We start from the raw sequence: 27,500 nt of genomic DNA on the forward strand, positions 1-27,500 counted from the left end.
CCGCAGACCCCCGACGGCCTAAGGAAGTGGTTCTACTCCCTGTGTCTCCAGGGCTGAGGGGGACTGCGTGGAGGGCATGGCGGAGATCTTCGACATGCTGCTGGCCACCGTCTCACGCTTTCGGATGCTCCAGCTGAACCCTGAGGAGTTTGTCTGTCTCAAGGCCATCATCCTGCTCAACTCTGGTGAGTGGACACCTAACCCTAGCCCTAACCCTAACCCTGTCTCAAGGCTATCATTCTGCTCAACTCTGGTGAGTGGACACCTAACCCTAGCCCTAACCCTAGCCCTAACCCTAACCCTAACCCTAACCCTGTCTCAAGGCTATCATTCTGCTCAACTCTGGTGAGTGGACACCTAACCCTAGCCCTAACCCTAGCCCTAACCCTAACCCTGTCTCAAGGCTATCATTCTGCTCAACTCTGGTGAGTGGACACCTAACCCTAGCCCTAACCCTAGCCCTAACCCTAACCCTGTCTCAAGGCTATCATTCTGCTCAACTCTGGTGAGTGGACACCTAACCCTAACCCTATCCCTAACCCTAACCCTAGCCCTGTCTCAAGGCTATCATACTGCTCAACTCTGGTGAGTGGACACCTAACCCTAACCCTAGCCCTAACCCTAACCCTAACCCTAACCCTAGCCCTGTGTGTGTTGTTTTGTGCGACTTTGTTTTTTAAATGGAGATTCATCATACGAGTTGAGTATCATTTTGATAATCAATTCAGCAAATACCGTTGCCATGCAAAGCTTCAGGAATGCAACAACGTCTTTGCTGAACTGGCTCACAGAATAAATCATGAATCAACTGAGAAAAATGTATGAAAAGAAGATGCCCACTCTCTAAGATGCCCGCTGTACAGTACATTTTTAAAGCACTCTAATCCAACCGAGCACTTCATTCTTATTTACCGGACCATGTTTTTGCAGCATAATTCCCGTTCCCTGGGGTAAATAGTGGTCACGTTGGCCAAATACGCCCACAGAAGTGTAGGGCTGATGTCTACTAGCACATTAGCCGAACAGAGTGTTCTGGAAAGGTCTGTATCATCAATGTTTCCGATACACGTCGCCATGACAACGAGACAGAGAGGGGGGCGGGGGCCTGTGTGTGTGCATCTGCGTGTGTGTGTGCGTCTGTGCCAGAGACTATAACCTGTAACATGTCCGTCTCTCTTCACTGTACACAGAAACACAAAGCAAAAAGCCCATCAAAGATACACTGTTTATATACATTTGTTTCAGATTATCTCAGCCTCAGGTGTTTTTCTTACATGTCTCTCCCTCTCTCTCTCTCTCTCTCTCTCCCTCTCCCTCTCTGTCTCTGTCTCTCTGTCTCTCTGTCTCTCTGTCTCTCTCTCTCTCTCTCTCTCTCTCTCTCTCTCTCTCTCTCTCTCTCTCTCTCTCTCTCTCTCTCTCTCTCTTTCCCTCTCCAGGGGCCTTCTCGTTCTGCACCGGCACCATGGAGGCCCTTCACGACAGTCTGGCCGTTCAGGGCATGCTGGACACCATCACGGACGCCCTCATACACCACATCAGCCAATCAGGATGCTCCGTTCAGCAGCAGTCCCGGCGGCAGGCACAGCTGCTGCTTCTGCTGTCCCACATCAGACACATGAGGTAGGACTCACACATCAGACACATGAGGTAGGACTCACACACCAGACACATGAGGTAGGACTCACACACCAGACACATGAGGTAGGACTCACACACCAGACACATGAGGTAGGACTCACACACCAGACACATGAGGTTGGACTCACACATCAGACACATGAGGTAGGACTCACACACCAGACACATGAGGTAGGACTCACACACCAGACACATGAGGTAGGACTCACACACCAGACACATGAGGTAGGACTCACACACCAGACACATGAGGTAGGCTCACACACCAGACACATGAGGTAGGACTCACACACCAGACACATGAGGTAGGACTCACACATCAGACACATGAGGTAGGACTCACACACCAGACACATGAGGTAGGACTCACACACCAGACACATGAGGTAGGACTCACACACCAGACACATGAGGTAGGACTCACACACCAGACACATGAGGTAGGACTCACACACCAGACACATGAGGTAGGACTCACACATCAGACACATGAGGTCGGACACTCTAGGCCTCGCACATTAGACTTTAGAACTTCTAAAGTTCTTAGCCCTAGCCATGCGTTCCTTGGATTGGGTCTCAGCCGGAGCCACAACAAACGTGAGGTGGCTGACCAATGATCTGTGACTCAGAGTCTGTCTGATCCTGACTGAACCGAAAGCATCCTGTCAGTATCCATCCTCAGCCTACCGCGGCCACCCGGCCAGCAACTGGTGAACTAAAGCTTTACTTAAGTTTGGAGGACAAGCTAAACTGTGAGACAAAGGGTTCAGATTCTCTTCAGACGAATGTCTTGGTAACAAAACAGAAAACATGAATCACAACTCTGCCCACACACTGTCTGTCTGGTTTCCGAGATAAAGATGGTAAATGTACTGCATTTATATAGCGTCCAAAGCGCTTTACAACATTGCCTGACATTCACCCATTCATGCACACATTCACACACCGACGGCCGAGTCAACCATGCAAGGCGACAGCCAGCTCGTCGGGAGCCGTTAGGGCGAGGAGTCCGGAGAGATTTAGGAGGTCTTTTGTTCCTGCAGCGGCTAGGCTTTTTAATAAAGACCACTGATTTGATTGTAATAATCCTGCTGTATTTATATTTATTGATGCTGTTGACCGGTTGTGGCAATATGGCATACTGGCAAGGGTGATACAATCTTGCAAATTGCTCATTTGCTTTTCCTAATATTGTTATTTAGTCCCTATTTTTAATTCCCTTTTAACCTTCTATTATTATATATAACTATGGTAGTGGACCATACTCCCTCTGTGACCGTGCTTGTCTCTTGTTTAATGTTGGTACTTGTATCCTCGTATCCTTCTCCCTCTCTCTCTCTCTGTCCTCTCTCCACCCGCCCTTACCCCCGCCCTTACCCCCCCACCCGCAGCAACAAAGGCATGGAGCACCTGTACAGCATGAAGTGCAAGAACAAAGTGCCGCTGTACGACCTGCTGCTTGAGATGCTGGACGCCCACCGCCTCCACCGGCCCGTAAAGTCCGTCTCCCATCCCCGGGGTGGGGGGGCTCCGGGCGACCGCGAGACCGCCTGCACCAGCGGAAGCTCCAGCTGCTCCGAGTCAGGTACCGGGCACCGCGGGGCCGGCGGGCTAGAGGGCCACGGCCGGGCCCCCGGTCCTGGGGTGCTCATCAGCGGGGGCCCCCTCCACGAGTGTGCGTCCGTGTGAGAGACAACACAAATCCCCTTGGTGGTCCCCGTGGTGGATCTGAGTTATGAAAGCCCTTTTTTTGCTGTGAATCGGGTGTGGTTGGTGGTGGGGGGGGGATTGATAGAGAGAACGGAGATGGTAGGGCGCCGGGGATATGGGCGATCCGAGTTAAACAATGACGTATTTGAATGTGTTCATTTAGCCATGATTGTTTTGTTTTATTTAAGTGATTTTACTTTGGAGTTCCTTTAGCAACATTCACACACATCTTCGTTGACTCGTCTAAACTGGGTTCAGCGCTCGCTGGATGCCGTTCAAACCGTGTGTGAGCGTATGAATCGGGCGGGGATAACATCTTTGGAGTCCTGCTTACGACGGTAGCAGACGGCGTCGAGACATTTCGTGGCCTAGCTGGCTAACTAGCTAACGGCTAGTTTTTTATATCCATGTCATATGCTGAATGTAAAATCCTCTTCACTCTCTTGTGGTGCCTTGCCCCAGTGCCCTTTAGTGTAAAGGGGGTCGTTGAATCCATTTATCTGCCGCCCATTTGTGCCAACTGCATGCCAAGCGGGGTGAGATTGTTGTAAACCAAAAAAGGCTTAATTTCTCTGTGTGCCAATGCAACTTGCAATGTCATAAAGCTTTAGTGCCTTCTTAAGAATTGGGACGAAGCCTTAATTCACATTTTGGGGCAAAGTTAATGTAATTTCTATGATGTACTTAATCTATCAGTTCCCTTTGTGAATATCTTCTTGCGTCTTGGGGTCTTGGGGTATTGATAGAAGTGATAACAAAAGTCATAGCTTTACACTGGGTAATTTAAGACAATTGGCATTTTCTTTTCTACAGTAGATCTGTTTTCTATGCGTATCAGAACATGTTTTTTGTCTTTTTGTTCAGCCTAAATTTGTATGTGCAGGGCTGAAAAGAATGGGGTTGATTTTGGCGGGAACATTTGAAGTGTCTGTAAATTATACCTGGCTTTAAGTTGACGTATGTGGATAGTCTTGATGCAGTTAGCAAGGCTATGTGGACACACAATGCACTCCTCGAGCGAATACAGGAATGTACACAACCTTGAGTGGAGTTTGTACACTCACTTTCTTGTGCTGGAGAGGGACACATAATGATATCTACACAGAAACAAAATGAAAGCTTAATACACCGCCAGGCTTTTCTGTGAGCCAGGAGACGTATGTCTCTAATCAACTGTCCATGATAAGATGTGAGTGCATTGTTCTGAACTAATATTAAGGAGTCTCTTGGTGGCGGTTCCAAGTCATAATATGGACGCCGAAGGCACAACATGCAGCAAAAAACGATGTGTCAAAGAAGTGTGAACCAGTCAATATTTGGGCTTTTTGACAAGCAAGTACTTTTTTTTCCGGGGACATACCAAGAAATTATCTGCGTTAGCCCATCCTGAGATTAAAAGCCAGACAGCAAACTAGAGTGCACCATTGAATGGTAATTGGTCATCTTTTTGAAGTTGCTTGTCTATGAGTTTCATGTTGGTCCCCAATATCTGTGCCAGTTTGCTGTTTTTACTACTGTGCCTTGCAAGCCGTTTGATGCAGCTAGCAATCACTCGCGGCCAAAGTGAAGTCACTTTGGCCGCGAGTGTAAAGAGAATCCTACTTTAGTGTCCGTTGATCCCACATGAGTGTTGTTTAATGTTTATTAAAATAAAGGTCCTAATAGTGAAATTGTTGCAGGCCTTGTTTCGCTACCTCATTCGAATCGGTCACACACACATCGAAACAGTCTCCTCAGCCAAAAACAAGTCCGAAAACAGGTGTATTTTATATATTTTTTTACTATATGTAAAGAACATATTCTTCATGATTTCAGCATTAGCAAACTGTACATACATAAATAACCATTTCCATGTCCGGGCTTTTTTTTAATGTTTCTTTTTACAGTTTCAAACAGCGCAGACTAGATATCTCCATCGCGTCAGAGGTGTCGTCATCACGGTAACAAAGCACCAAGCATTGCTTTTCGCCCGCCTCCGCACCTCCATCTCCGTACACAGACCGTGATTGGTTGGCGACCTTAAAAAGCAGAAAGGACTCGCAGAAGTGCATGCTCGAACTAAAAAGGTAAAAAAATAACCGCCAGCGTTTTGCGGGGCATTTGAATCACCGATGGAAATAAAATAAACGGAATCTCATCCTGCGTGGCGTCGAGGTTTGCCCTACGTGATTAAATACTGAAATATTAGAATGGATATAAAAGGAAATCAAAACAGGGACAACAGCGTTTGGCTGTCTTGGGGGAAGACTGGACGGCTTCGGTGAGGAACCATAATCAGGCGCTCGTTTCAGTGCGTTAGGGTTCAGCTATCGACTACGTTAAATGATGAGTTCATCTCCGAAAGGCTCTTTTGTAAATCTCGTGAACAAAATAAAATAATGGCAGCCATTTACTTTAAAAACAAAGTGCGTCCATCAGAAATCGTCGGCCGATTCCGAAGGCACTGGATCACTCGGTGTTCAAAATCGCAAGATTTTACCATGATGTCAAGTTTGAAAAGTTCTCATTTTGGATGTAAACTCTTCAAAGAGCTGAATGTTTGATACTTTACCTAAACTACGATTTACAGGTGGAATCTCCCACAGTCTGTGCTGTGTCCTCGTGAAATCAAACACTTCTCTAAATCCAATCGAACGGAACAAAATAAATAATGGCAGCACTGAAGTACGAACAGCGCCGTGGACTTTGGCTCCCAGCACACGGTCGTATATAAATAGTGCTCTGTGATTCAACGGTAGGAATAAAAAATACGTCAAAAATAATATACTTCATTTCTCCGAAGAAAGAATAAAAACACAACTGCTATTATTCGGATGGAGGAGGCTTGAGTCCCTTCACCCTGGAGACGCTAGGGCCTCCGTCAACTGGCCCCAGAACGCTCTAATGGACTGGTTCTCATTGGGTTACTGGTGGAGACACTCCATAGGATTTCATATGCTCCCAGCGTGGAGGTGGAGGGGGAGGTGGGGTTGTGGAGTTGGGGTCGGGAGAGTGGGAGTCCTGCAGCGAAAGAACAGGAAACATTCATACTAGTCAGAGTGTCAGAATCCTTGGCAAAGCTGGTAGCTAGCTGCGGAGGGACAGTCCTTATACGGGCGGAGAGTTCTGCCCGTACACGGGCGGCTGTCCGGTCCTCACACGGAACAGGGGCCACGACGGACTGGGCGGATGTCTGGTCCATATATGGTCGTGGGGGGCGGACCTCATAGAGGGGGTGTGGGCCCGGTACAGGTGACTTCGGGGGACGGTCCTTGATGGGGCGGTGCCTCATATAGGCGGAGGTCCGTTGGTGTAGCTCAGCATGGGGTGGAAGGAGCGGGCGAAGTTGTTGGCGTGGTGGCAGCTGTAGTCCTCCTGGCTCATGGGCACGAGGCAGGCCAGGCCGATGATCAGCAGCAGGAGGAGGTGAACCGGCAGCGCCGCCCGCAGCACGCGGAGCAGGAAGGAGGGGCCCGCAGGAGAGGTGGAGGAGGTGGAGGAGGTGGAGGTGGAGGTCCAGAGTCCGCCCGTCCGGTCAGAACGGGAGGAAGCGCAGCCAGCGGTGACGAGGGATTTGCTCGGGCTGCAGGGGGGAGAGGAGACGAGATCACGAGTCAAACGACAGCAGAGGGAGAGAGAGAGAGAGGGAAAGAGACAGAGAGGGAGAGAGGAAGAGAGAGAGAGAGACAGAGAGAAAGAGACAGAGAGAGAGAGAGAGAGAGACAGACAGAGCGAGAGAGACAGACAGAGCGAGAGAGAGAGAGATCCTGAGTGGTGGTCAGAGAGGAGATGGCATCTAAACTCTCCTCCTCCTGGCTTTGAGTTGGTCTGCATCGGCCCGTACCGGTGGGGCGGGGGGCGTGTTTACATTTTGAACGCAGTAAGGTGCATCAGAACCCAGAGGGACTCGAACCCCCGGAGGGGGCACCTCCGCAGACCAACCAAAGCCCGGGGAACGAGGACTGGATGGGGGGTGCAGAGAGAGGATGGAACACACACGTATGCACAACTGAAAGACATCTGGGGAGGAAAGAGGAGGTGGAGAGGAGGAGGAGAGAGGAGGAGGACACGGCGAGAGGGCCTGCACGCCCCACCATACATTCCTAGAAGACACGCAGAAGGAACACACAGGGGCACAGAGGACCACACACACACATGCACGGGGAACGCTCAAAGTGGGAATCGGCTTACAAGGCGTCCTCCTGTGTGATTGGCTGAGGAGAGCGTCTTCCTCTCTCTCTCTCTGCCTCTCCCTTTCCTTCTCCCTCTCTCTCTCTCTCTCTCACACTCTCTCTCTTTCTCTCTCTCCCTCTCTCTGTCTCCCTCTCTCTCTCTCTCCCTCTCTCTCGCTCTCTCTCGCTCTCTCTCTCTCCCTCTCTCCCTCCCTCTGGCTCCCCAGCCTAGTGTGTGAGAGTTCAAGGTCCTTTCTCCTTCGAGACAGGGCACAACAGGGCCAAAAGTTTCCCTCTCTCCCCCTTTCTCTCTCTCTCCCCTATCACTATCTCTGTCTCTCTCTCCCTCTCTCTCCTTCTCCCTCTCTCTATCTCTCCCTCTCCCTCCCACTCCCTCAGTCCTCCCCCAGAGGAACATGGCGTTCCCAGCCCGCCCGGAGGAGGAAGTGACCGAGGCTCTGTGCCCAGACGCCTCAGACCCACTTCCTGTTCCTCCCGCTGCGGCTGGGAACCTTCCCGGCTGCGACAGTGTCTGTGTCTGTTTGTGTGTGTGTGTGTGTGCGTGCGTGTGTGCGTGTTTGCATGTGTGTGTGTGTTCGTGTGTGCGTGCGTGCCTGTGTATATGCGTGTGTGTTTGTGTTTGTATGTGTGTGTGTATGCATATGTGTTTGTGAATGTGTGTGTGCGCGTGTATGCATGTTTGTGTACGTACCCGTGTGTGTGTGCTTGCGTTTGTGCGGGTTTGCATGTGTGTGTGTTTGTGCGCGCGTTTGCATGTGTTCGTGTGCGCGTTTGCTTGTGTGTTTGTGCGTGCTTGCCTGTGTGTGTATATGCGTCTGTGTGTGTTTGTGTGTATATGCGTGTGCGCATGTGTGTGTGTGTGTCAGCTGTTCTCCGGGCGGCCCTTCTCTAAGCCCAACAGAACACTCCTCTCCATGGTAACGTGGGCCTATTTTCCGGATTTCAATTTCCGTTTCCAATTAGTGAGTAATGGGCGCAGGGGCTCGCCATTGTGCATACAGAGGAGCCAATCAAGGAAGGCCTCTCCTGTCGTCCCCATGTCATGCTGCTCAGCCCAGGGAGGCCTTCCAAGGCCACCGCTTCTCTGGCTGCGCAAACACGCACTGCTCCCACCGAGGCAGCGTCCTGACGTTTAGAGATGCTGGAGCTCAGAACAAACGGGTTAGGGTTAACCCCAACCCTGAAATCAAACTGGTTAGGGTTGGGGTAAACCCTAACCCTAGAACAAATGGGTTAGGTTAAGGGTTAAACCTAACCTGTTGCTCTGTGTCTCTCTCTCTCTCAAACCCTGAGGGTTAACCTAAACCATAACCCTGAAAACAAACAGGTTAGGGTTAGGGTAAACCCTAACCCTAGAACAAATGGGTTAGGTTAAGGGTTAAACCTAACCTGTTTCTCTGTGTGTGTCTCGCTCTCAAACCCTGAGGGTTAACCCTAACCCTTACCCTGAAAACAAACAGGTTAGGGTTAGGGTAAACCCTAACCCGTTTGTTTTCCCTAACCCTAACCCTGAAAACAAATGGGTTAGGTTAAGGGTTAAACCTAACCTGTTTCTCTGTGTGTCTCTCTCTCAAACCCTGAGGGTTAACCCTAACCCTTACCCTGAAAACAAACAGGTCAGGGTTAGGGTAAACCCTAACCCGTTTGTTTTCCCTAACCCTAACCCTGAAAACAAATGGGTTAGGTTAAGGGTTAACCCTAACCCGTTTCTCTGTGTCTCTCTCTCTCTCTCTAACCCTAAGGGTTAACCCTAACCCTAACCCGTTTGTTTTCCCTAACCCTAGCCCTAGACAATATGCCTAACTAGTAGCTTTTGACCAAGCCGTCATTTCTACGCGTCGAAGATAAAATTAAACGTTTGGAATCAGCGCTGGAGTGACTTGGAGGGGGGAACCGGGCAGAAGTGGTGTGAGGATCGATAGTACCGGCCCAAGGCGCAAGGCCACAGCAGAACCTGTATGTATCGGCGCTGTTCCCGACATGATCCCTAGAACTGTAACTGTGTGTGGAGAGAGAAGTGACAGAAGAGCCATGGCTGGAGCCACGGGGGGAAGCACACACGGGGGACAGAAGCACAGGGGGGAGGCTGTGGGTGTGAGGACTCGCACACCGCCACCTGGTGGGCGAAGGACAGCACTACAACACAACACAGATTTCCCCAAACGAGAAGCAACAAAAGGGAAAAGGAAAACCCAAAGTAGGATGGGAATGATGGGGGTGATGGTGCCATTCCGCAGAGGGAGGGAGCAGCCGGTCAAGGCAGTGCACAGCACATCAAAACGACAGAGAGACAGTTCACAACATGACAGGGAGCTGGCCCATGGATCAGCCAATCCCAGCTCATGAAAACAGCCAGTAAGGAGGCTTCTAGAACGAGGGAGGGTCATGGAACGCACGCTGAGGGGGGGGGAGGCTAGAGACCACACCGACATTTGACAATCTCGGCGGAGTCGCGAAGGAAAATCGACGGTAATCAAAACCATCTTTTTGATGATAGAAAGATCTGGCTGGACTGATTTCGTGGTTGGACGTTTAGTTCAGTTTAGTTTAGATTTGATTGAGTTAAGAAATAGCAGTTAGGATGGCGATACTAGGTTTAGGTTCGAGGTGGGGGTTCTAGGTGGGGTTGTGTGCGGTTCCGTCACCCTCCCCGGGTTCTAAAGAGTCCAGGGCAATTGGTACCTGTGGCGCGGGCCTCTGCTGGGGTATCCTGCGCGGGCCTGACTACTTTTGCCCCGGGGCTGTACCAAGGCAATGAGCAAGGGGGGAGGAGAGGGAGGGAGGGAGAGGAGGGAGAGGAGGGAGTGAAAAAAAAGAAAAACAATGTTTCAGTCCAGGGCAAATAAAGACCAAGCTTCTGATGAGAGTAAAACCAAAAAAAAAAACGATGAGAGAGAGCAGAAGTCGTATCGCTAGGGAGATAATAACCAAAGGGGGAGGGGGGGGGGGGGGGGGGGGGAGGCAGCAACATGATCAATGATGGTGATCGTACAGTCAAGTACCAAGAAATCTGGCTTCTCGAGACTAACGTTGGGGCGTCAGGAGACAGGGCGGTGTGAGTGAGTGAGGTGGACGTGGGATTGTGTGGTTCATCCTTTGGTTAACGAGGATGAAATCCATCACAATCTCCGAATCGTCGCCGTGGCGTCGCGTTCATAAAAAAGAAAAGCCAGTATTTCTTGTGAGGTTTTGGAGACACATATTTGCGTAAACATAGTGATGATGACCTCCTCTTTAAACCAATATCATCAAAATCAGGGTAGCTAGCAAACATTTGGTATTGGGTTAGCATGTTAACAGGACGTCTGAAAGCAGGAGAGAAAAAAACTGAAAAAAATAGATTTTAATCTAAGATCTCCGAGCTATGGGAAGGAAATCAAACGTCATCTTAGAGGACTACTTCATAAAATAGGGGTTTCTACATGTTTCGCTGCACAGCGTTTACGGGGGTTTCCTGTGCTAAAGTGTAGCCAGCGCCCCCTACTGGCTGGAGAGCTGGACGGTAAAACGTGGAGCACATTACCAGTCGTCGCCGGTTGGGGACGGACCCTAGGGAGACAGGACGAGGGGTTCCCGAAAGGTGGGCTTTGTTCACGTTGGACAGCGACTCCTGTTGAAACAATGAAAAATAAAAATCTGTTATTTTGACCGTGACACCATTTTCTGATCCTGATTGAAATGTGAGCGGACGGAAGACAAATGTGTGAATGAGGGACTCTGCGTGAGTGTCGCGCTGTATCTGCTGCTTTTCCAGTCGTCTTTCCCTGGTTTTGGGGGTGGCTGGTTGGGGTTCAGCCCCCGAGGAAGGCTGGGACCCAAAGCCAACACAATAGTATTCCTGAAAATGTCCCCGTCCAAAACAGACTCAAGTCCTCTACGATGCCAGCGAATAAACACTGCCCTTCTGCACCTACACGTTGTGGGCTGAGCTCCGCTAAAACAGTATTAAATCATCTTTGTTTTTCATGAAGAGCCCAAAGTACTCTCTTGGTGTGCTTTGGGCTCAGGGATAGGGCGCTGTTGTATTGCCTGGCCCGAGGCTGTAACTTATATACTGTGGAGTACTGGCACTGGGTCACTTTATCACTTATATTGTTTGTCCTGTTTGTTCGGCTTGTCCTTACCTTAATTTTGCATCTATTTTTGTTTTCCTTAGCACTACTTTGTATTTTTATTGTGTTGTATTACATCCTGTGCCTTCCACTGCTGCTGGGCTGCTGTAACACAGGAACTTCACCTCCGGGGGATCAATGCCTATTTTATCGATCTACTGCTGTCACTACCACAAAACACAGGGCTGGACTCGGGCCTCTGACCTGCTCCCCCTGCCCGGCCTCCTCCAGCCTCCGCTCCAGGTCCTCCAGGTCCGCGTTCACCTCCCTGAGGAGCAGCTTTAGCCGGTTCCAGATGACGTGCACCTTCTCCTGGGCCTCCAGCCGCTCCCCGGGGCCCCCCGGCGGCTGGGCCCCGGGGCCCGAGGGCTGGATGTGGACCAGCAGCTGGGCCGACAGCTCCTGGAGGGACGACACCTTCTGCTGCGAGTCCAGCAGCTCCTGCTTGATTTGCTGGGCGCCGGCGGGGGGGGGAATGATGGGGGGGATGTTATTGCGTTGTCACGTTACGTTATTACGTTATGACGTTACGTTATCACGTCACGATCTCACTTTACGATCTCACGTTACAATATCAGGTCACGATTAACATAACAATATCACGTTTACAATGTTACTGGAGATGTCAACACATCTAAAACGATTTGTGAGGCTATGTATATCGTACGTTTGGATTGTTTTCACAATCATAGGATTGTGAAAACAATTGTGAAAATGCGAAGTGAAGACCACTCTGGTTGTTTGTGTTTTGTTAATGCAGTATACATTCCCGCTATGTACTGTTCCGTTCTAATTCACTATTCTGTCTGTTCTAGCATGTTGCGGTGACTGGACTGGATGCCTGGACTCTCCTCATGGTCAACCGGCCAGCACCACATCACCATTTTTGTGCATGTATTTACCTGTATGTCAATTATGGCACCCATTGCACTCCTGACCATCCCTGGAAGAAGGGATCCCCCACTATGCGTTTCTTCTCAAGATTTCTTCCTTGCTAATTTCAAGGGAGTTTTTTCTTGCCCTTGTGGGGGCTTGGGTAAAGGGGGGTCTCATAAATATTTGACCTGTTAAGCCCTTTGAGACTGTAATGGTGATTAAGGGCTATACAAATAAAATTGAATTGAATTGAATTGAATTGTACGTTAGATGCGTTCATCCTATTCATAAGCAGCCTCAACATATCCAAAATGTGTGCTTGTGTGAAATCCCCCCCCCGCCTTAACCAGCTGATTCCGCTTCCAGACCCACTAAATCACCCCAGACACCCTCGCGGCCCCCCCGCGCCGGCGGGTGGTCCTACCGTGAGCGTGGCGTGGTGGCAGCCCAGGGTGGGCCGGTCCGCCGAGGGCCCGACCGGTCCCAGCTGGTTCCGCCGGCGGTCGATGTGCTCCAGCCATAGCAGCAACCCGTGGCTCATCTCGTGGAACTCCTGCAGCAGAGGGGGGCGGGTTCTACGGTCATCACTGGAGCGAGCGACGCACCGCATGTAAAGGAGGGCGCTGTGCGCGGAGGAGAGGCGCTGTGTGTGTGCGTGCGTGCATGTGTGCATGTGTGTGTGTGTGTTAGGGGCGTGCATCTTTCTGTCGCTCACGATTCGGTTTCGATCCCCTGGGGTTACGATTCGATTGACTGAATCTGGATTCAGTGCAGAACAAAGGTGTGCTGAATGAAACGTGAAAGCAGTGACGTGTGTGTGAGTTTGTGTAGAACTAATATTTGAAAAAGTTGCATAGACTGTGCAATAAAGTAAACACACAAAGGCAACCCTAAGACGATAAATAAATATAGAAATGATTTTGGGAAGTTTTGCGTCTCGGTTCGTAGAAAATAAGAATCACAATCCTTACACGTTTTTTTCTTGCACCAATTTGTGTGTGTGTGTGTGTGTGTGCGCGTTCACGGGTGCACGTTTGTACGTGCGCGCTGGTCCTACCTGGCACTGCATCAGCGCCCGCTGTAGCTCCTCCCTCCAGGCCTCCAGCGAGGAGCTGAGCCGCTCCCAGCGGGAGTTCATCTCCTTCAGCCCGTCCCTCAGGGCCCACGCCTCCTCGGAGTCAGGCTCCGATTGGAGGAACTCGCTGCCACTCAGGTTGATTGACAGCACCTCCGACTTGTGGCCGTCCATGCTCTTCTGCAGCTCCTGAACAGGGGGCGGGGCCAGTGGGAGAGAAGAGGGAGGGTTGGTGATGGGAAGTTAGCATGCTAGTTAGCATGGTGCTACACCTTCTGGTATCCTAATTCAACCCTTGATTGACTGTTGTTCCTGTAATGAAGGGTTTCCAGGGGTTCCTCAAAAATCTTAAAAAGTCTAAAATCGATGAATCCGAATTTCAGCCCTTTAAAATGTCTTTTCAGCGGCCGTCTATGACAGTTAGATTAAAACAGCAAACATGGGGTGAACCGTGTATCTGCAATAGAACAGTGGCCATTACATCACTGCCCCTCCACCCCAGGCCGGAGGCCAGAGACCATGTTTAGGAAGCCCCTGTCCAGGAATAGGGTATAAGTTAAGGTTATATGGAGTATGTGTATGTGGGCTAGTGGCGGGGTATTTTTAGAAGGTGTGAGATGCCTCGCAGGCCGTGGTCTATTGGCTAGTTGCGCACAGAGGTATGCTATCATGAGGTTGAGCGCTAGGCCAACAGTGTGTGTGTGTGAGGTGATCGGGTTGACCCCAGTGTAGCTCCAGTAGAATGAGATTCCAGTACAGACAGAGATGGGTGGGCTTACACATCCACTCAAACACACACAAACACACACAAGACAACACTGCATGCTACTCTACTACTAAAAATAATCGAAACAAGAGTTATACGAAAGGTATTTTGATATAGTGTGTACTTGACGTCCTTCATTAGAATTTGGACAATGAATATTAACTCACTAATGTCAATAAATATCAGACCCTCAGAGATATTTTAACGTTCATTACAAGCTACTTCACACACACGCTCACATTAACGCGCACACACACACACACACACACACACACACACACACACCTTGAGCTTGCGGATGCGCTGCTGGATGGCCTGAATGTCGGTGCTTAGGTCCAGGCTTCGCAGGTGGCCTAGCTCCGCCTCCGACTGGCCCAGCCACGCCCTCATGGTCTGCAGGTCTGAGATCAGCTGCTTCTGCTTCTGCCGGTGGCGGTCGGTGAGCGACTGGGCCTGGTGCAGCTCCCAGCGCTCGATCACTCCTGGAAGGGGAGGAACCACGGGTCAGAACCACGGAGAGAACCACGGGTCAGAACCTCGGAGAGAACCACGGGTCAGAACCACGCCGAGAACCACGGGTCAGAACCTCGGAGAGAACCACGGGTCAGAACCACGGGGAAAACCACAGAGAGAACATGGCCGAAGTCATACTACTGAGGACATCAGTCAGGGCTTCTGATTGGTCGATGGTAAAAGAGGACTCTTTTACTAGGGAACCAGGGTAATGGATCGGGGTGGGGGGGCAGTGTAGTTGCCGGTGTTCCCTACTCTTAGCCCAAAGTTACTCGGTTCCAGCCCAGCCCAGCCCAGGGCTTACACATGCTAACTAGCTTGTAGCTATCTCTGGTGCAATGCATGAATTGCGAGCTGTTCCTGTTAAATAAATGACCCGATAAAGGGGTTAATACATCCCCGATGTGGGCAGTGATTTCAGGTTGAATACTGTTCTGTTTTCAGTGTATTCAGTGTGTTCTGTGGCCGCGTCCCCTCCACCGACCTGCGCTCTGGGCGTCGGTGCCGATGGGATTGGTGAGGCCCGGGGCGTCCTCCTCCTCCTCCGTCAGCTCCTCCTCCGCCCTCCTCACGGCGTCCATGTTGCCCCGGCACTCCCCCATCAGACGCATCTACGGTAACCACGGAGACAGCGTTCGTCATCTCAGCGGTACGCTTGGTACATTGAGTACCAACATTGAGGACCGCAGAGTCACTCACCAGCTTCCGCAAAAATCTCAAAACTCACCTGTTCAGAGTTCATCTCGACTCTGCATAGAAACCAATGCACAGTCGCCATTGAATGTTGTACGGCCTGGCACTTTTACATTGCACTTATTCAAGGTACTTAATTGTGTAGCATCTACAGTAGCTGCTATCGCTGCTTTACACGGGGAATGGGTTAGCCTAGCGATTGTAATACTTGCACTTGGTTCTATGAACGTCTTTACTGTACCGACAGCGATATATTGTTTCACTTCTTATGACAAATGTACTTATTGTAACAAATGCACTTATTGTAAGTCGCTTTGGATAAAAGCGTCTGCTAAATGCCCTAAATGTAAATGTAAATGATTAAGAAGCACGGTCGTTAAAATACAATTATCCAGAACATTAGGTACAAAGAGATAAATCAATAGATACAAACTGAGCGATATTGATAACTTGAAAGTGAGAAAGTGAAAGTGAAAGTAAATAAAATATCAAAGCAAGCAATAATGAAAGTGCAGCCAGTGAGACACGGTCATCACTACCCAGCGAGCCACATGCTCCGTGTTGTGTACAGGTGACTCCTGTAGCCCATGTGTCCTGTTGTGTTGTGTGTTGTGTGTTGTGTGAGCGGGGGCATGCCGGTGACTCACGTAGCCCATGTGTCGTGTTGTGTTGCGTGTTGTGTGTTGTGTGTTGTGTGAGCGGGGGCGTGCCGGTGACTCACGTAGCCCATGTGTTGTGTTGTGTTGTGTGTTGTGTGTTGTGTGAGCGGGGGCGTGCCGGTGACTCACATAGCCCATGTGTCGTGTTGTGTTGTGTGTTGTGTGCCGGTGACTCACGTAGCCCATGTGTCGTGTTGTGTTGTGTGTTGTGTGTTGTGTGAGCGGGGGCGTGCCGGTGACTCACGTAGCCCATGTGTCGTGTTGTGTTGTGTGTTGTGTGTTGTGTGTTGTGTGCCGGTGACTCACGTAGCCCATGTGTCGTGTTGTGTTGTGTGTTGTGTGTTGTGTGTTGTGTGCCGGTGACTCACGTAGCCCATGTGTCGTGTTGTGTTGTGTGTTGTGTGTTGTGTGCCGGTGACTCACGTAGCCCATGTGTCGTGTTGTGTTGTGTGTTGTGTGCCGGTGACTCACGTAGCCCATGTGTCGTGTTGTGTTGTGTGTTGTGTGTTGTGTGTTGTGTGCCGGTGACTCACGTAGCCCGTATAGGAGGACTCCAGCTCGGGGCTGGAGCCGTTGGCCAGGCCTTCCCTCTGCTGCCGCTCCAAGGCGGCGTCCCGCTGCCTCAGGTGGGCGTCCGGGTGGGCCGGCGTCCCTGGAGGGAGGGGGCGAGGCAGAGCAAGGGTTGGACAGGGAGGGAAGGACGACGCGAACGGCGTATCGGTTGGAACGCGGCCGTGTGCTGATTGTATGCCAACAGGACATGGAGGTATGGAGCAAGCACGGCATGCAACAAAAATATGAGAAAACCTGAAAATATGAACTCATGGGAATGGCAGAACCAGTGGTGCTAGTTCTAGTTTGTTGTATTCCACACTGGAGGTGAACACTGTTAGATGAACCATGTAGTGAAACCATGAGCAGGCAGGAGGAACAATGGGATGGATTAGCATGGAGTTAAACATGACGTGAACACGAGGGAGTTCACCTTCCTCAGGTGACGCCGCGCAGGTGAACGGAGAGCGACATCATGCAGCTCTGCTGGTGCTAGCTTACGAGGCATCACAACGTAGCATGCTAACCGACGTGCACTCTGGTTAAACGGTATGCTAGTATTGGCAGGGGACAGGTGAGTGACATCATGCAGCGCTAGCCCGTGCTAGCCAACACGGCACGCCGACGTAGCATGCTAACCGACGTGCTCTGTGGTTAAATGGTATAATGCGCGTTAGTATGGTTGTGGCTCGTCGGCGCCTAGCTCGACGCCACGACCGCTAGCATGCTGCGGTCGTAGCCGCGGCGGTGTTTTAGTGCTTGAGGCGGGGGAACCCAGACACCGCAGCGTTGTGGCCTACCGGAGGAGGAGCGCAGGGTGCTCTCGGTCAGTTTAATGTACGCCTCCGTGCTCTCGGGGATAACTACGTCTGGGGAGAGAGGGACGCAACACCACACTTACAATCTGAGGAACCACCTGCTGTTCGGCTGTGTGTTACCGGCGCCATTTGCAAGTTACGACACAACACAGCTTGTCAACAAGAGGTTGAATGTTTGGAGTGTGTTGTGTTTTAGTATAAGTTATCTACATCTGGGTTAAGACTATGTAGTATTCAATATGGGTCAGCTGTCTGGAGATTTGGTTGAATATACAGTATTTACAATGTATACATTAAGCCGTTATACAAAGCGACTCAGAATTCACGATTGTGAATTCTGGTATCAATAAGGAGAAGGTAGTTTATGACATAACCTCAGAATTCAATAGATGTTGTAATATTGTTTCGATTCAGGGCATCATCGTCTGCAAAATGGACAGTTTTCTTTTTTCAAAATGTAACCCATAATAACATCTACATAAGCAGAACTGCCCTCAAACTATTTTTAAAACGTGTCACCCATTACCATATAAGGCCTTCCTACGGTGGCCAAGAGAGCTCAACACACTGTAACTCAAGAAAATATTTTCAAACAGACAAAACAAAAGCAAACTAAGAAAACTGCCCCCTCCAGCCCCCCCCCCCCAACACGAGCGTGGAACCCACCTGACAGCCCGGCCGTCACCGCCGTGCCAAGGTACTCATCCTCTCGCTCCTGGCCCCGCCCCCCTGCGTCGCCGCCCAGGCCCCGCCCCTCCGCGGCGCCGTCCAGCCCGCGGCTCAGGTCGTAGTCGTGGTCCCACTCCAGCGGGATGGAGTCCACGCTGGCGGGGGTGTCCCGGCCCGAGCGCTCGGCACGCACCAGGGCGGAGGCGGCAGCGGCGGCAGGACGTCCCCCGTGGGCCGGGGAGGCGTCGCCCCACTGGAGGTCTGAGAGGTCCGAGGCCACGCCCTCCTCCTCCTCTTCCTCCTCCTCCTCCTCCTCCTCCTCCTCCTCCTCAGCGTCCTCTAGCTCGCGGTCCGAGCCGTCCAGATCGTCATCCACCAGCTGGGGGGGGGAAAGGGGAGGGGGAGGGAGGGAGGAAGGGAGGAGGAGAGGGGGGGAAAGGGAGGAAGGGAAGGTGATAACGGAGTGAGGACAAGAGAGGAAGGGAGTAAGGGAAGGTGTTAAGGGAGAGATGACAGGAGTAAGGGAGGGAATAAGGGAAGGTGGTAAGGGCGTGAGGACAAGACAGGGAGGGAAGAAGGAAAGGTGTTAAGGAAGTGAGGTCATGAGGTTTGTTTCTCCCTTCATGTACATTTGAACATTTTTGGTAGGGTTCGAAAATTCTAAAAAATATTTTTAAAAAAAATCGAGGTTAATAATTGCACTATTTTATTCTGTTTCCCTTGAGAGTATATTTAATGTATTATTTCTGTTTATTCAGAGATGTTCAAAGGATGTGTTTACCAAGCCTTCAATGTCAGGCTGACCCCATTATACAATGGAAGCAAAAAACATTTTTGGAATTCATTGAGAGTGAGCTTCTAATGAGTGTGTGTGAATGTGTGTTTGCATGCATATGTGCGCGTATGTGTGAATGTGTGTTTGCGTGTGTGTGTGTCTGCGTGTGTGTGTGTGCGTGTGTGTGTGAGCTTCAGCGAGGGGAGTAGAGATTGTGTTCGGCTGACATGATAAAGTGTCACAGCGGTTTTCCCTCCCTGGCATCGAGCACATGTTTGAGTGACACGTGCCCACAGGTGTTCTGTCTCGCTACCATGACTGCACTGGGCCAAAGGTTCACCAGGTCACCCGGCCTCATCGCAACGCAGTCCCTCCCCTCTCCTTAAGACCGACATGTCTGTCAACTCGTCCATGTAAACACACTTAGTCTGCATACACTAAGATAAGAATAATAACTCTTTGAATATTTTTTAATATCCAAATATACTTCATTAAGGTAACTAGGTTAAAAATGTATTCACCCGTTCTTCAGGATATTAATGGTATTACCGATTCTTCAGTACTTTATATACATTCACACAAGAATACCCAAAAGGTAACCACTCAGGAAATTAGTAGTCCTTAGTCCTTCCCTGATTTAAATTTAATCTCAGCGTCGCGTTTAAAAGCCTCCGCGGGCGGACAGCGCTCGAAAGCGTCGAAACAAACGCAAGAACCAAGGTGTCCCAAAATGGCGGCCAACCGACCGGCAGGCGCGTGAGCTTCTTGTAGTAGCGGTCGACGCGGCCGAACACCTCCAGGGCGTAGCGCCGCAGCTCCCCCAGCTCGTCCTCGATCACGGCGGCGTCCAGCGGCTCGCTCTTCTCCAGCAGGCCCTCCCCCTGACGCAGCACCAGCTCCATGCGGCCCGTGTTCAGCTGGATCTCCTGCTGGAAGGCCTACGCACAGAAGAACACACACAGGCAGATACACACAGACATACACGCATATAGATACACACAGACATACACGCAGGCAGATACACACAGACATACACGCATACAGATACACACAGACACACACGCATACAGATACACACAGACATACACACATACAGATACACACAGACATACACACATACAGATTCACGAAGACATACACACATACAGATACACACAGACATACACACAGGCAGATACACACAGACATACCCGCATATAGATACACACAGACATACACACAGGCAGATACCCAGGCAGATACACACAGACATACACGCATACAGATACACACAGACATACACACAGGCAGATACACACAGACATACACGCATATAGATACACACAGACACACACACACACACACACACACACACACACAGATATACAGATACAGACATGCATACAGATATACACACACACACACATATACACATACACAGACAGATACACACATACAGACAGACACATATACACACACACACACACACACACACACACACACACACACAGGTTAGATGTCGAGAGTAAGCATACAATTCAATCGAAAAAAAACAAAAGAAAAGCACAGCCCTAGAATACAAAAAAAGTAAAGACAACAGAGATCTGGAGATCTAACCAAGTGTTTGTTTCCAAAACAAGGATTTCCCCCACCCACCAAACCCCCTCTCCTGCGTCGCAGCGCCCCCCCGGGTTAAAGAGCTGTGGCGGCCTACCCGGAGCTGCTTGATCTTGGCGTGGACGTCGCACTCGGAGAAGTGCTCGATGTTGGTGAGCTGCAGGTCCATCTCCGTCAGCCACACCAGGATGCTGTCCTGGGCCGTCTCAAACTCCTCCCTCTGGCTGATGAAGTGCTGGGAGAAGAGGGGCAGCATCAGGACCAAACAGGTCAGCCTCAGGACCAAAGGGGTCAGCATCAGCACCAAACAGGTCAGCCTCAGGACCAAAGGGGTCAGCATCAGGACCAAAGGGGTCAGCATCATCAGGACCAAAGGGGTCAGCATCAGGACCAAAGGGGTCAGCATCAGGACCAAACAGGTCAGCATCAGGACCAAACAGGTCAGCATCAGGACCAAAGGGGTCAGCATCATCAGGACCAAAGGGGTCAGCATCAGGACCAAACAGGTCAGCATCAGGACCAAAGGGGTCAGCATCATCAGGACCAAAGGGGTCAGCATCAGGACCAAACGGGTCAGCATCAGGACCAAAGGGGTCAGCATCATCAGGACCAAAGGGGTCAACATCAGGACCAAACAGGTCAGCATCAGGACCAAAGGGGTCAGCATCAGGACCAAACAGGTCAGCATCAGGACCAAAGGGGTCAGCATCAGGACCAAACAGGTCAGCATCAGGACCAAACAGGTCAGCATCAGGACCAAACAGGTCAGCATCATCAGGACCAAAGGGGTCAGCATCATCATCAGAAGCAACGCTGGTACAACTCATCAGTTTCTTATTCTGCCATAACTAAGGGTATTTGACTCCCAGGTGGAAGGTCGTGGGTTCGGATCCCAATGTGCGCCATGTCCACCACGAGCTGCTCATGCGAGACGGGTTTATAAAATAATAATTCACTTCTTTTGATAAAGTGTCCAAACGACTAATAGTCGCATAGAAAACGTTTAAGCCAGATGATATCAACTGGGTCAAAACTCGATCCAGTGATCATGGTTGATACCCCCCCGAGGTAGATCCTAACGCTGTAACCGCAGTCAACCCGGGTTCACCAGTTCACTCGCTCAATCAGGTCTCCATGGCGACCAGGGGATGCATCACGGGTACCTTGAGCCGGCGCAGGATGGAGGCGACCCGTCTCTGCAGGTGGTCCCAGCGCCGGTTCCCGTCGTGGACCATCTCCCGCAGCCGGCAGGACGCGTCGGTGCGGTTCTCGCGGGCCAGCCGGCGGTACTGCTTGTTGATGAGCTCCAGCTGGGTCAGACACTCCTGAACCTGCCGCTGGAAGGCCTGGGCACACACACACACAGGCACAGGCACAGGCACAGGCACACACACACACACACACACAGGCACACAGGCACACACACACAGGCACACACAAACACACACAGGCACACACACACACACACAGGCATGCACACACACACACACACACACACAGGCATGCACACACACACACACACACAGACACACACAGGCACAGGCACACACACACACACACACAGGCACACACACACACACACACAGGCACACACACACAAAGGCACACACACACACACACACACACACACACAGACACACACACACAAACACAGGCACCGGCACACACGCACACACGGGCCAGGCGCAAACAGGCATGCAGACACACACACACACAAACACACACAAAATACTTTAGACAAATGATCACAAAAAATATACAATCAAGGGATTATATATATATATTATCTATGTGTATGTTTGAAAAGTTATCAATATCGCTCTATATGTAGTCAATATTTAAGCTCCACTCCTGGAGTTTACAGCAACAAATTAAATCATTGCACATTAACAATTACATATAGTACCGTAAGTTTATAGCTGTGTGATATGTTGCAACACAGATGTACACAATCATAAAATACGTTCATTATTTATGCCCTTTTTAACTGAAATGAACGGTTCAACCGTCCAGTTGGTATTACGTTTGTGCCCCCGACAGATGACCTCATAACAGACCGGACCGGAACAGACCGGAAAATACCGGTCTGATCTCGTCTAGGCAGGCGTCCCTCATCGAGAATGACTGGGGCGACTGCAGCCCAGCACCCTCGACGGCCGGTAACATGACACTAATCCCCCAACACCACCACCACCAACACCCCACCCACCACCCAAACCCTATCCAGTGCAACCCCCACCCACTGCCGCCGCCCACCACCACTTCCACCAACAACCCACCCACCACCACCCAGGCCCCTTAAGCCACTACCCAGCATGCATTGCACATCCCCGAGCGTCTCCTCCCAGCTGCCCATGCCTCTGTTAATTCCTCGCGGTTAGGCTCCGCCCCTCACCTCGAACTTCTTCAGCTCCTCCTTGGCCACGGTGTACAGGACGCCCGACGAGTTGGGCAGGGCCGCCGTCCTCTCAGAGGTCCTCAGCCACTCCTCGAAGCGGCCGTAGTCGTCGAGGAACTTCTGCCACAGCCGCCACGTTTCCTCCATCCTGCTCACACGACAAACGGCCACCACAGGGAGAACGGTGAGGAACATCACGGAGCCGCCAGGAACCTCCTCCACTCGCTCACACACAGGCACCACCACAGGGGACGGAGAACGGTGAGGAACATTAACGCCGACACGGCAGGGAGGGAGAACGGTGAGGAACAACCTGGACTGCGTGGATCCTTCTCCGCTCACTCATGATGAATACTAAACCCTACACTAATCAATACACTACTCATATCTTGAGAAGAAATGTGCGATAAATATGGGTGACACTTTACAATAAGGGTACAGTAATTCATTTACCCTATATTTACATTAGTTAATGCAGTAATAAGCATTATCTAACAGTCAATTAACAGTCGATGTTAGCTAGGTTAATGGTTAGGGTAAGGGTTAGGCTAACCCAAGTAAGGTATTAATGGATAAATCATTTCATAGGGTCAGACCAACCCTAACCCTCACCCACTAACCCTAATTCTAACCGACCAACCCTAATCCCAACCGATTAACCCTTACCCATATGCATCACTGCATTAACGTTCATTCACGATAAAGGAACGCATCCTCACTGTCAAGTGTGGCGATGTGTGCTACGTGTGCGGTGAGCCGGGGCTCTGAGGCGTGGTGATACGATACGGTGTGTGTGTGTCTGTGTGTGTCTGTGTGTGTGTGTGTGTGGGTGTGCTGTTAGAAGGACTGACTTGAGGCGCCTCTCCATGGACAGGGCGCAGATGGCCCTCCAGCGGCGGTCCAAGCCCCGCGTGGCCTGCTGGATGGAGTCGCACTCCGTCTCCGTGGAGCACGCGTCGCAGTCATGCAGCAGCACCTCGCACAGGTTCAGCACCGAGGCCACGCCCGTGCTGTGCTTCTCGATGTCCCGCTGCAGCTCCTGGGGGTTGGGGGGGGGGGGGGGGGGGGGGAAGATGCAGTGAGAACGAGCAGGGGTTGGGAGTTTGGAGTTGAACGCGAGGGTCTGAGATGCTGCTGAGGACATTGATTGTGATGTGTTTAGTTTGGATTTAAAAGGAAGGAATAATGCTACAAAAAAATGACAAAATCCACAAGAACAAAAACAAAAGTATTTCGGTTTTTTGATCAGCCACGCCGTCCCTGTGTGTTCGATTTGATAAACACACGGTAGAACGCTTCTCTGTTTACGTTTAGCCGACGCCTTTATCCAAAGCAACTTACAACCATTCATACGCACATTCACATGCCAACGGCGGAGTCAACCACGCAAGGCGACAGCCAGTTCGCAGGGTGCAGTCAGGGTGAGGCGTCTGGCTCAGGGACCCCTTGACACTCAACTGGCAGAGGCCGGGGCTTGAACTAGCAACCTTCAGGTTAAAAGTTAGCCCGCTCTCCCTGATGAGTTAGTGCCGCCCCATTTTTATCTGCATTGAGGTAAGCAGTCTGCCACAGCCCTGAGAATGTAGGGCTACACACTGTATCCGTGTGTCTCAAAGTAGAGTTCGGAATACAGTTCTGAAGAGTCCGGAGCCCCACCTTCCTCACGCCCTGGAGCCAGGCAGCAGACAGATTCCCTCTCCAAATAGAGAGAGACATGGACACCACTAACCCTGTACAGTGTCGTGACCATGGGATGGACTTGCTGCCGGTATATCTGGGTCAGGGCTATTTTAACCAGCGCTCTGCCCAGTTTGGACTATTTTTCTGGTTGTGTAACCTTACTGTATGTAAACAGACCAGCAGTACTTAGTGTGAGGTGAGAGAGAGAGAGAGAAAGAGAGAGAGAGAGAGAGAGAGAGAGAGACAGAGAGAGACAGAGACAGAGAGAACAAGAGTAAGAGCAAGAGCAAGAGCGAGAACTAGAGCGAGAAACAAAGAAGGAAAGAAGGAAAGAAAGAAAGAAAGAAAGAAAAGAAAGAAAGAAAGAAAGAGAGCGGGAGGGAGAGAGCATGTATCCCCAAGCATAGGTAAATTAACAACTGCCATTTGTCATTACTATTGCTAAATTATTTTATCTAATAAATTAATAATTAAACCTCATAGGAAAAGTATCCAGAACTGTTACTAGTCAGCCATCTGTCCTTCTAAAGAGCGGTTCTTTATAATCTACTCTGGTTCTTCTCTACTCCTTTCTAAAGAGCGGTTCTGTGTAAACGGCGGTCGGTTCCGTCTCCACTCCGTTCTAAAGAGCGGTTCTCTGTAAACACTGTGGTTCTGCTCATCTCCACTCCTTCCTAAAGAGCGGTTCTGTGTAAACAGCTTTGGTTACGTCTCCACTCCGTTCTAAAGAGCGGTTCTGTGTAAACAGTGGTCGGTTCCGTCTCCACTCCGTTCTAAAGAGCGGTTCTGTGTAAACGGCGGTCGGTTCCGTCTCCACACCGTTCTAAAGAGCGGTTCTGTGTAAACAGCGGTCGGTTCCATCTCCACTCCGTTCTAAAGAGCGGTTCTGTGTAAACGGCGGGCGGTTCCGTCTCCACACCGTTCCAAAGAGCGGTTCCCACCTGCTGCTGGTTGAGCTTCCTCTGGATCTCCAGGTCGTCGCAGGTGTCGTACACGATGGGGCGGGACAGCTCTGTCTCGATGTGGGCCAGCCAGCTCCGCAGGCTGCTCATGTTCTTATCCAGCTGCTGCACCGCCACCAGGGTCTCCTTCAGCTTCTTCACCCTGAGGGGGGGGGGAGGGAGGTAGAGGGAGAGAGAGAGAGAGAGAGAGAGAGAGGGAGAGAGAGAGGGGGAGAGAGAGAGAGTGAGATGGAGAGAGAGGGAGAGAGAGAGGGAGAGGGAGGGAGAGAGAGAGGGAAAGGGAGAGAGAGAGTGAGATGGAGAGAGAGGGAGTGAGAGGGAGTGAGAACGAATGAGAGAGAGGGAGTCGGAGGGAGGGAGGGAGAAAGAGTGATAGAGAGTGAGAGGGAGTCAGAGAGAGGGATTGAGAGGTGGAAAGAGGGAGTGAGAGTTAGAAAGGTGAGGCTGGTCAGCTAGTCTCACCGACAACCGCCTCTAAATGCTAAACACACCAGAAAGTTGACCAAATGAAACCAACACTAGTGTACTTTGCTTCTCCTCTTGCAACACGGACGGACAGTGAATGATTACCCGGTTAGTAATGAAATAACTCAATAACCAAATCAAGCTATTTCCGAACCCCTGCCCTTAAACATCTTTGTGTGCCAAGTAAAATTGTGGTTGATGAGAAAATTAAGGTTGGACCAAAAATTAAGTTCATGGGAGTTCTGGACTGAATGACGCAATGAAACACTGATGCACAATGTGGTCTGATCATTATGTTCGCCAGAGGGGGAATCAATACAGTTTCAGCCGAAGATCCCTGACCCGACTGAAAACAAAGACCCACCTTGGGCCGGCTACCAAAACAATACATTCTACAGAGCATTTCAAAGTCCCACCAAGCAGGAAAGAGGTCCACCACCATCCCGCCCCCAAGCATCAACCCCTCCTCCTGCCCACCAGTGCAACACATACCGTCTCTCTGCAGGGAGAGAGAGACTGAGAGCAGAGCAGTCGGAGCCGTAGGACAGTGGGGGTCTGGCTGCAGCGCGGGCGGCCATGTTGGAGCCGGCTGGAATTAGCATGGCATGCGCCGCGGACTGCGTGACCGTGCGGTATGCTGGCATGCGGGCTATGCCTGGTGAGCGGGTTCCTTCACGCGTGCGGCGCTGTAATGTTCGCCGTGTTTCCCCTTATGGGCGGAATAATGATGTGAATCGCTGTTCGCAAGCCTGACGCGCACTGGGATACAATAAGAGAATATTAACAGTGTTTGCACAATGTTTGTGCAAATTGCAATCCAAAGGCCATTGGATTAAGCTTACTGTGTAAAACCAATCAGAATAATGTGCGGAAGAGTGGGCCAAAAAATGTATAACTAAATCGTATAAATCATTTTGCAATCATGCCAGTCGTGCTTGAAACTTGCCTAATTACCCGAATTCAGTATACAGAAATAATCATAATCCAGTTTGAGTGGAAGAATTTCCACAAGAGTGATTTGAAAGCAAAGATAATCAAATGTCCGCAAAATGTCCGCCCCAAATAAATCTTGCATACAGCAAAACCAAATGAAATATCACATATCTTCTCTATCCTGTGTGTTCCCTTTCCTCCCTCACACACGAGCAACGAGCTGTGCAGTCCAGGGCCGACAGCGTGCAGAGCCCATTCATTCAGCTCACGCTTCAGACTTCGCAACACGAGACACCTCAACCTGCTACAGAGACCGCTGGGAGGAGATCAACACAACACTGAAAAACACAACACCGCCTCCTAAACCCGCCACACCGCCAAGATCAATAACCAATCAATGCATGCGTATGTCCGAGTTTGTTCCTGCCTGTTCACGTC

At 50.7% G+C, this 27,500-nt stretch overlaps 2 protein-coding genes across 2 annotated transcripts in view; one reads left to right on the forward strand and one right to left on the reverse strand.

The window, feature by feature from the left end:
* The window catches only part of esr1 (estrogen receptor 1), a 22,505-nt gene extending 17,570 nt beyond the window's left edge, over positions 1-4,935 (forward strand). The window contains exons 7-9 of the mRNA XM_079754085.1: positions 52-185; positions 1,437-1,620; positions 3,030-4,935. Coding sequence (XP_079610211.1) covers positions 52-185; positions 1,437-1,620; positions 3,030-3,327 — 616 coding nt within the window. The 3' untranslated portion in view covers positions 3,328-4,935. The remainder of the gene's footprint in view (positions 1-51; positions 186-1,436; positions 1,621-3,029) is intronic.
* Positions 4,936-5,110: 175 nt separating this feature from the next.
* syne1a (spectrin repeat containing, nuclear envelope 1a) overlaps positions 5,111-27,500 on the reverse strand; it is a gene marked incomplete at its 5' end in the record, with an annotated part of 172,465 nt that continues 150,075 nt past the window's right edge. The window contains 17 exon segments of the mRNA XM_079754209.1: positions 5,111-6,910; positions 10,203-10,261; positions 11,044-11,130; positions 11,837-12,085; positions 12,933-13,061; positions 13,566-13,772; positions 14,635-14,831; positions 15,347-15,473; positions 16,748-16,866; positions 17,567-17,635; positions 18,251-18,632; positions 19,775-19,966; positions 20,722-20,859; positions 21,788-21,970; positions 23,020-23,170; positions 23,874-24,061; positions 25,644-25,806. Coding sequence (XP_079610335.1) covers positions 6,616-6,910; positions 10,203-10,261; positions 11,044-11,130; positions 11,837-12,085; positions 12,933-13,061; positions 13,566-13,772; positions 14,635-14,831; positions 15,347-15,473; positions 16,748-16,866; positions 17,567-17,635; positions 18,251-18,632; positions 19,775-19,966; positions 20,722-20,859; positions 21,788-21,970; positions 23,020-23,170; positions 23,874-24,061; positions 25,644-25,806 — 2,935 coding nt within the window. The 3' untranslated portion in view covers positions 5,111-6,615.

This window comes from Pollachius pollachius, assembly GCF_949987615.1.
Source record: "Pollachius pollachius genome assembly, chromosome: 16".
NCBI lineage: Eukaryota > Metazoa > Chordata > Actinopteri > Gadiformes > Gadidae > Pollachius > Pollachius pollachius.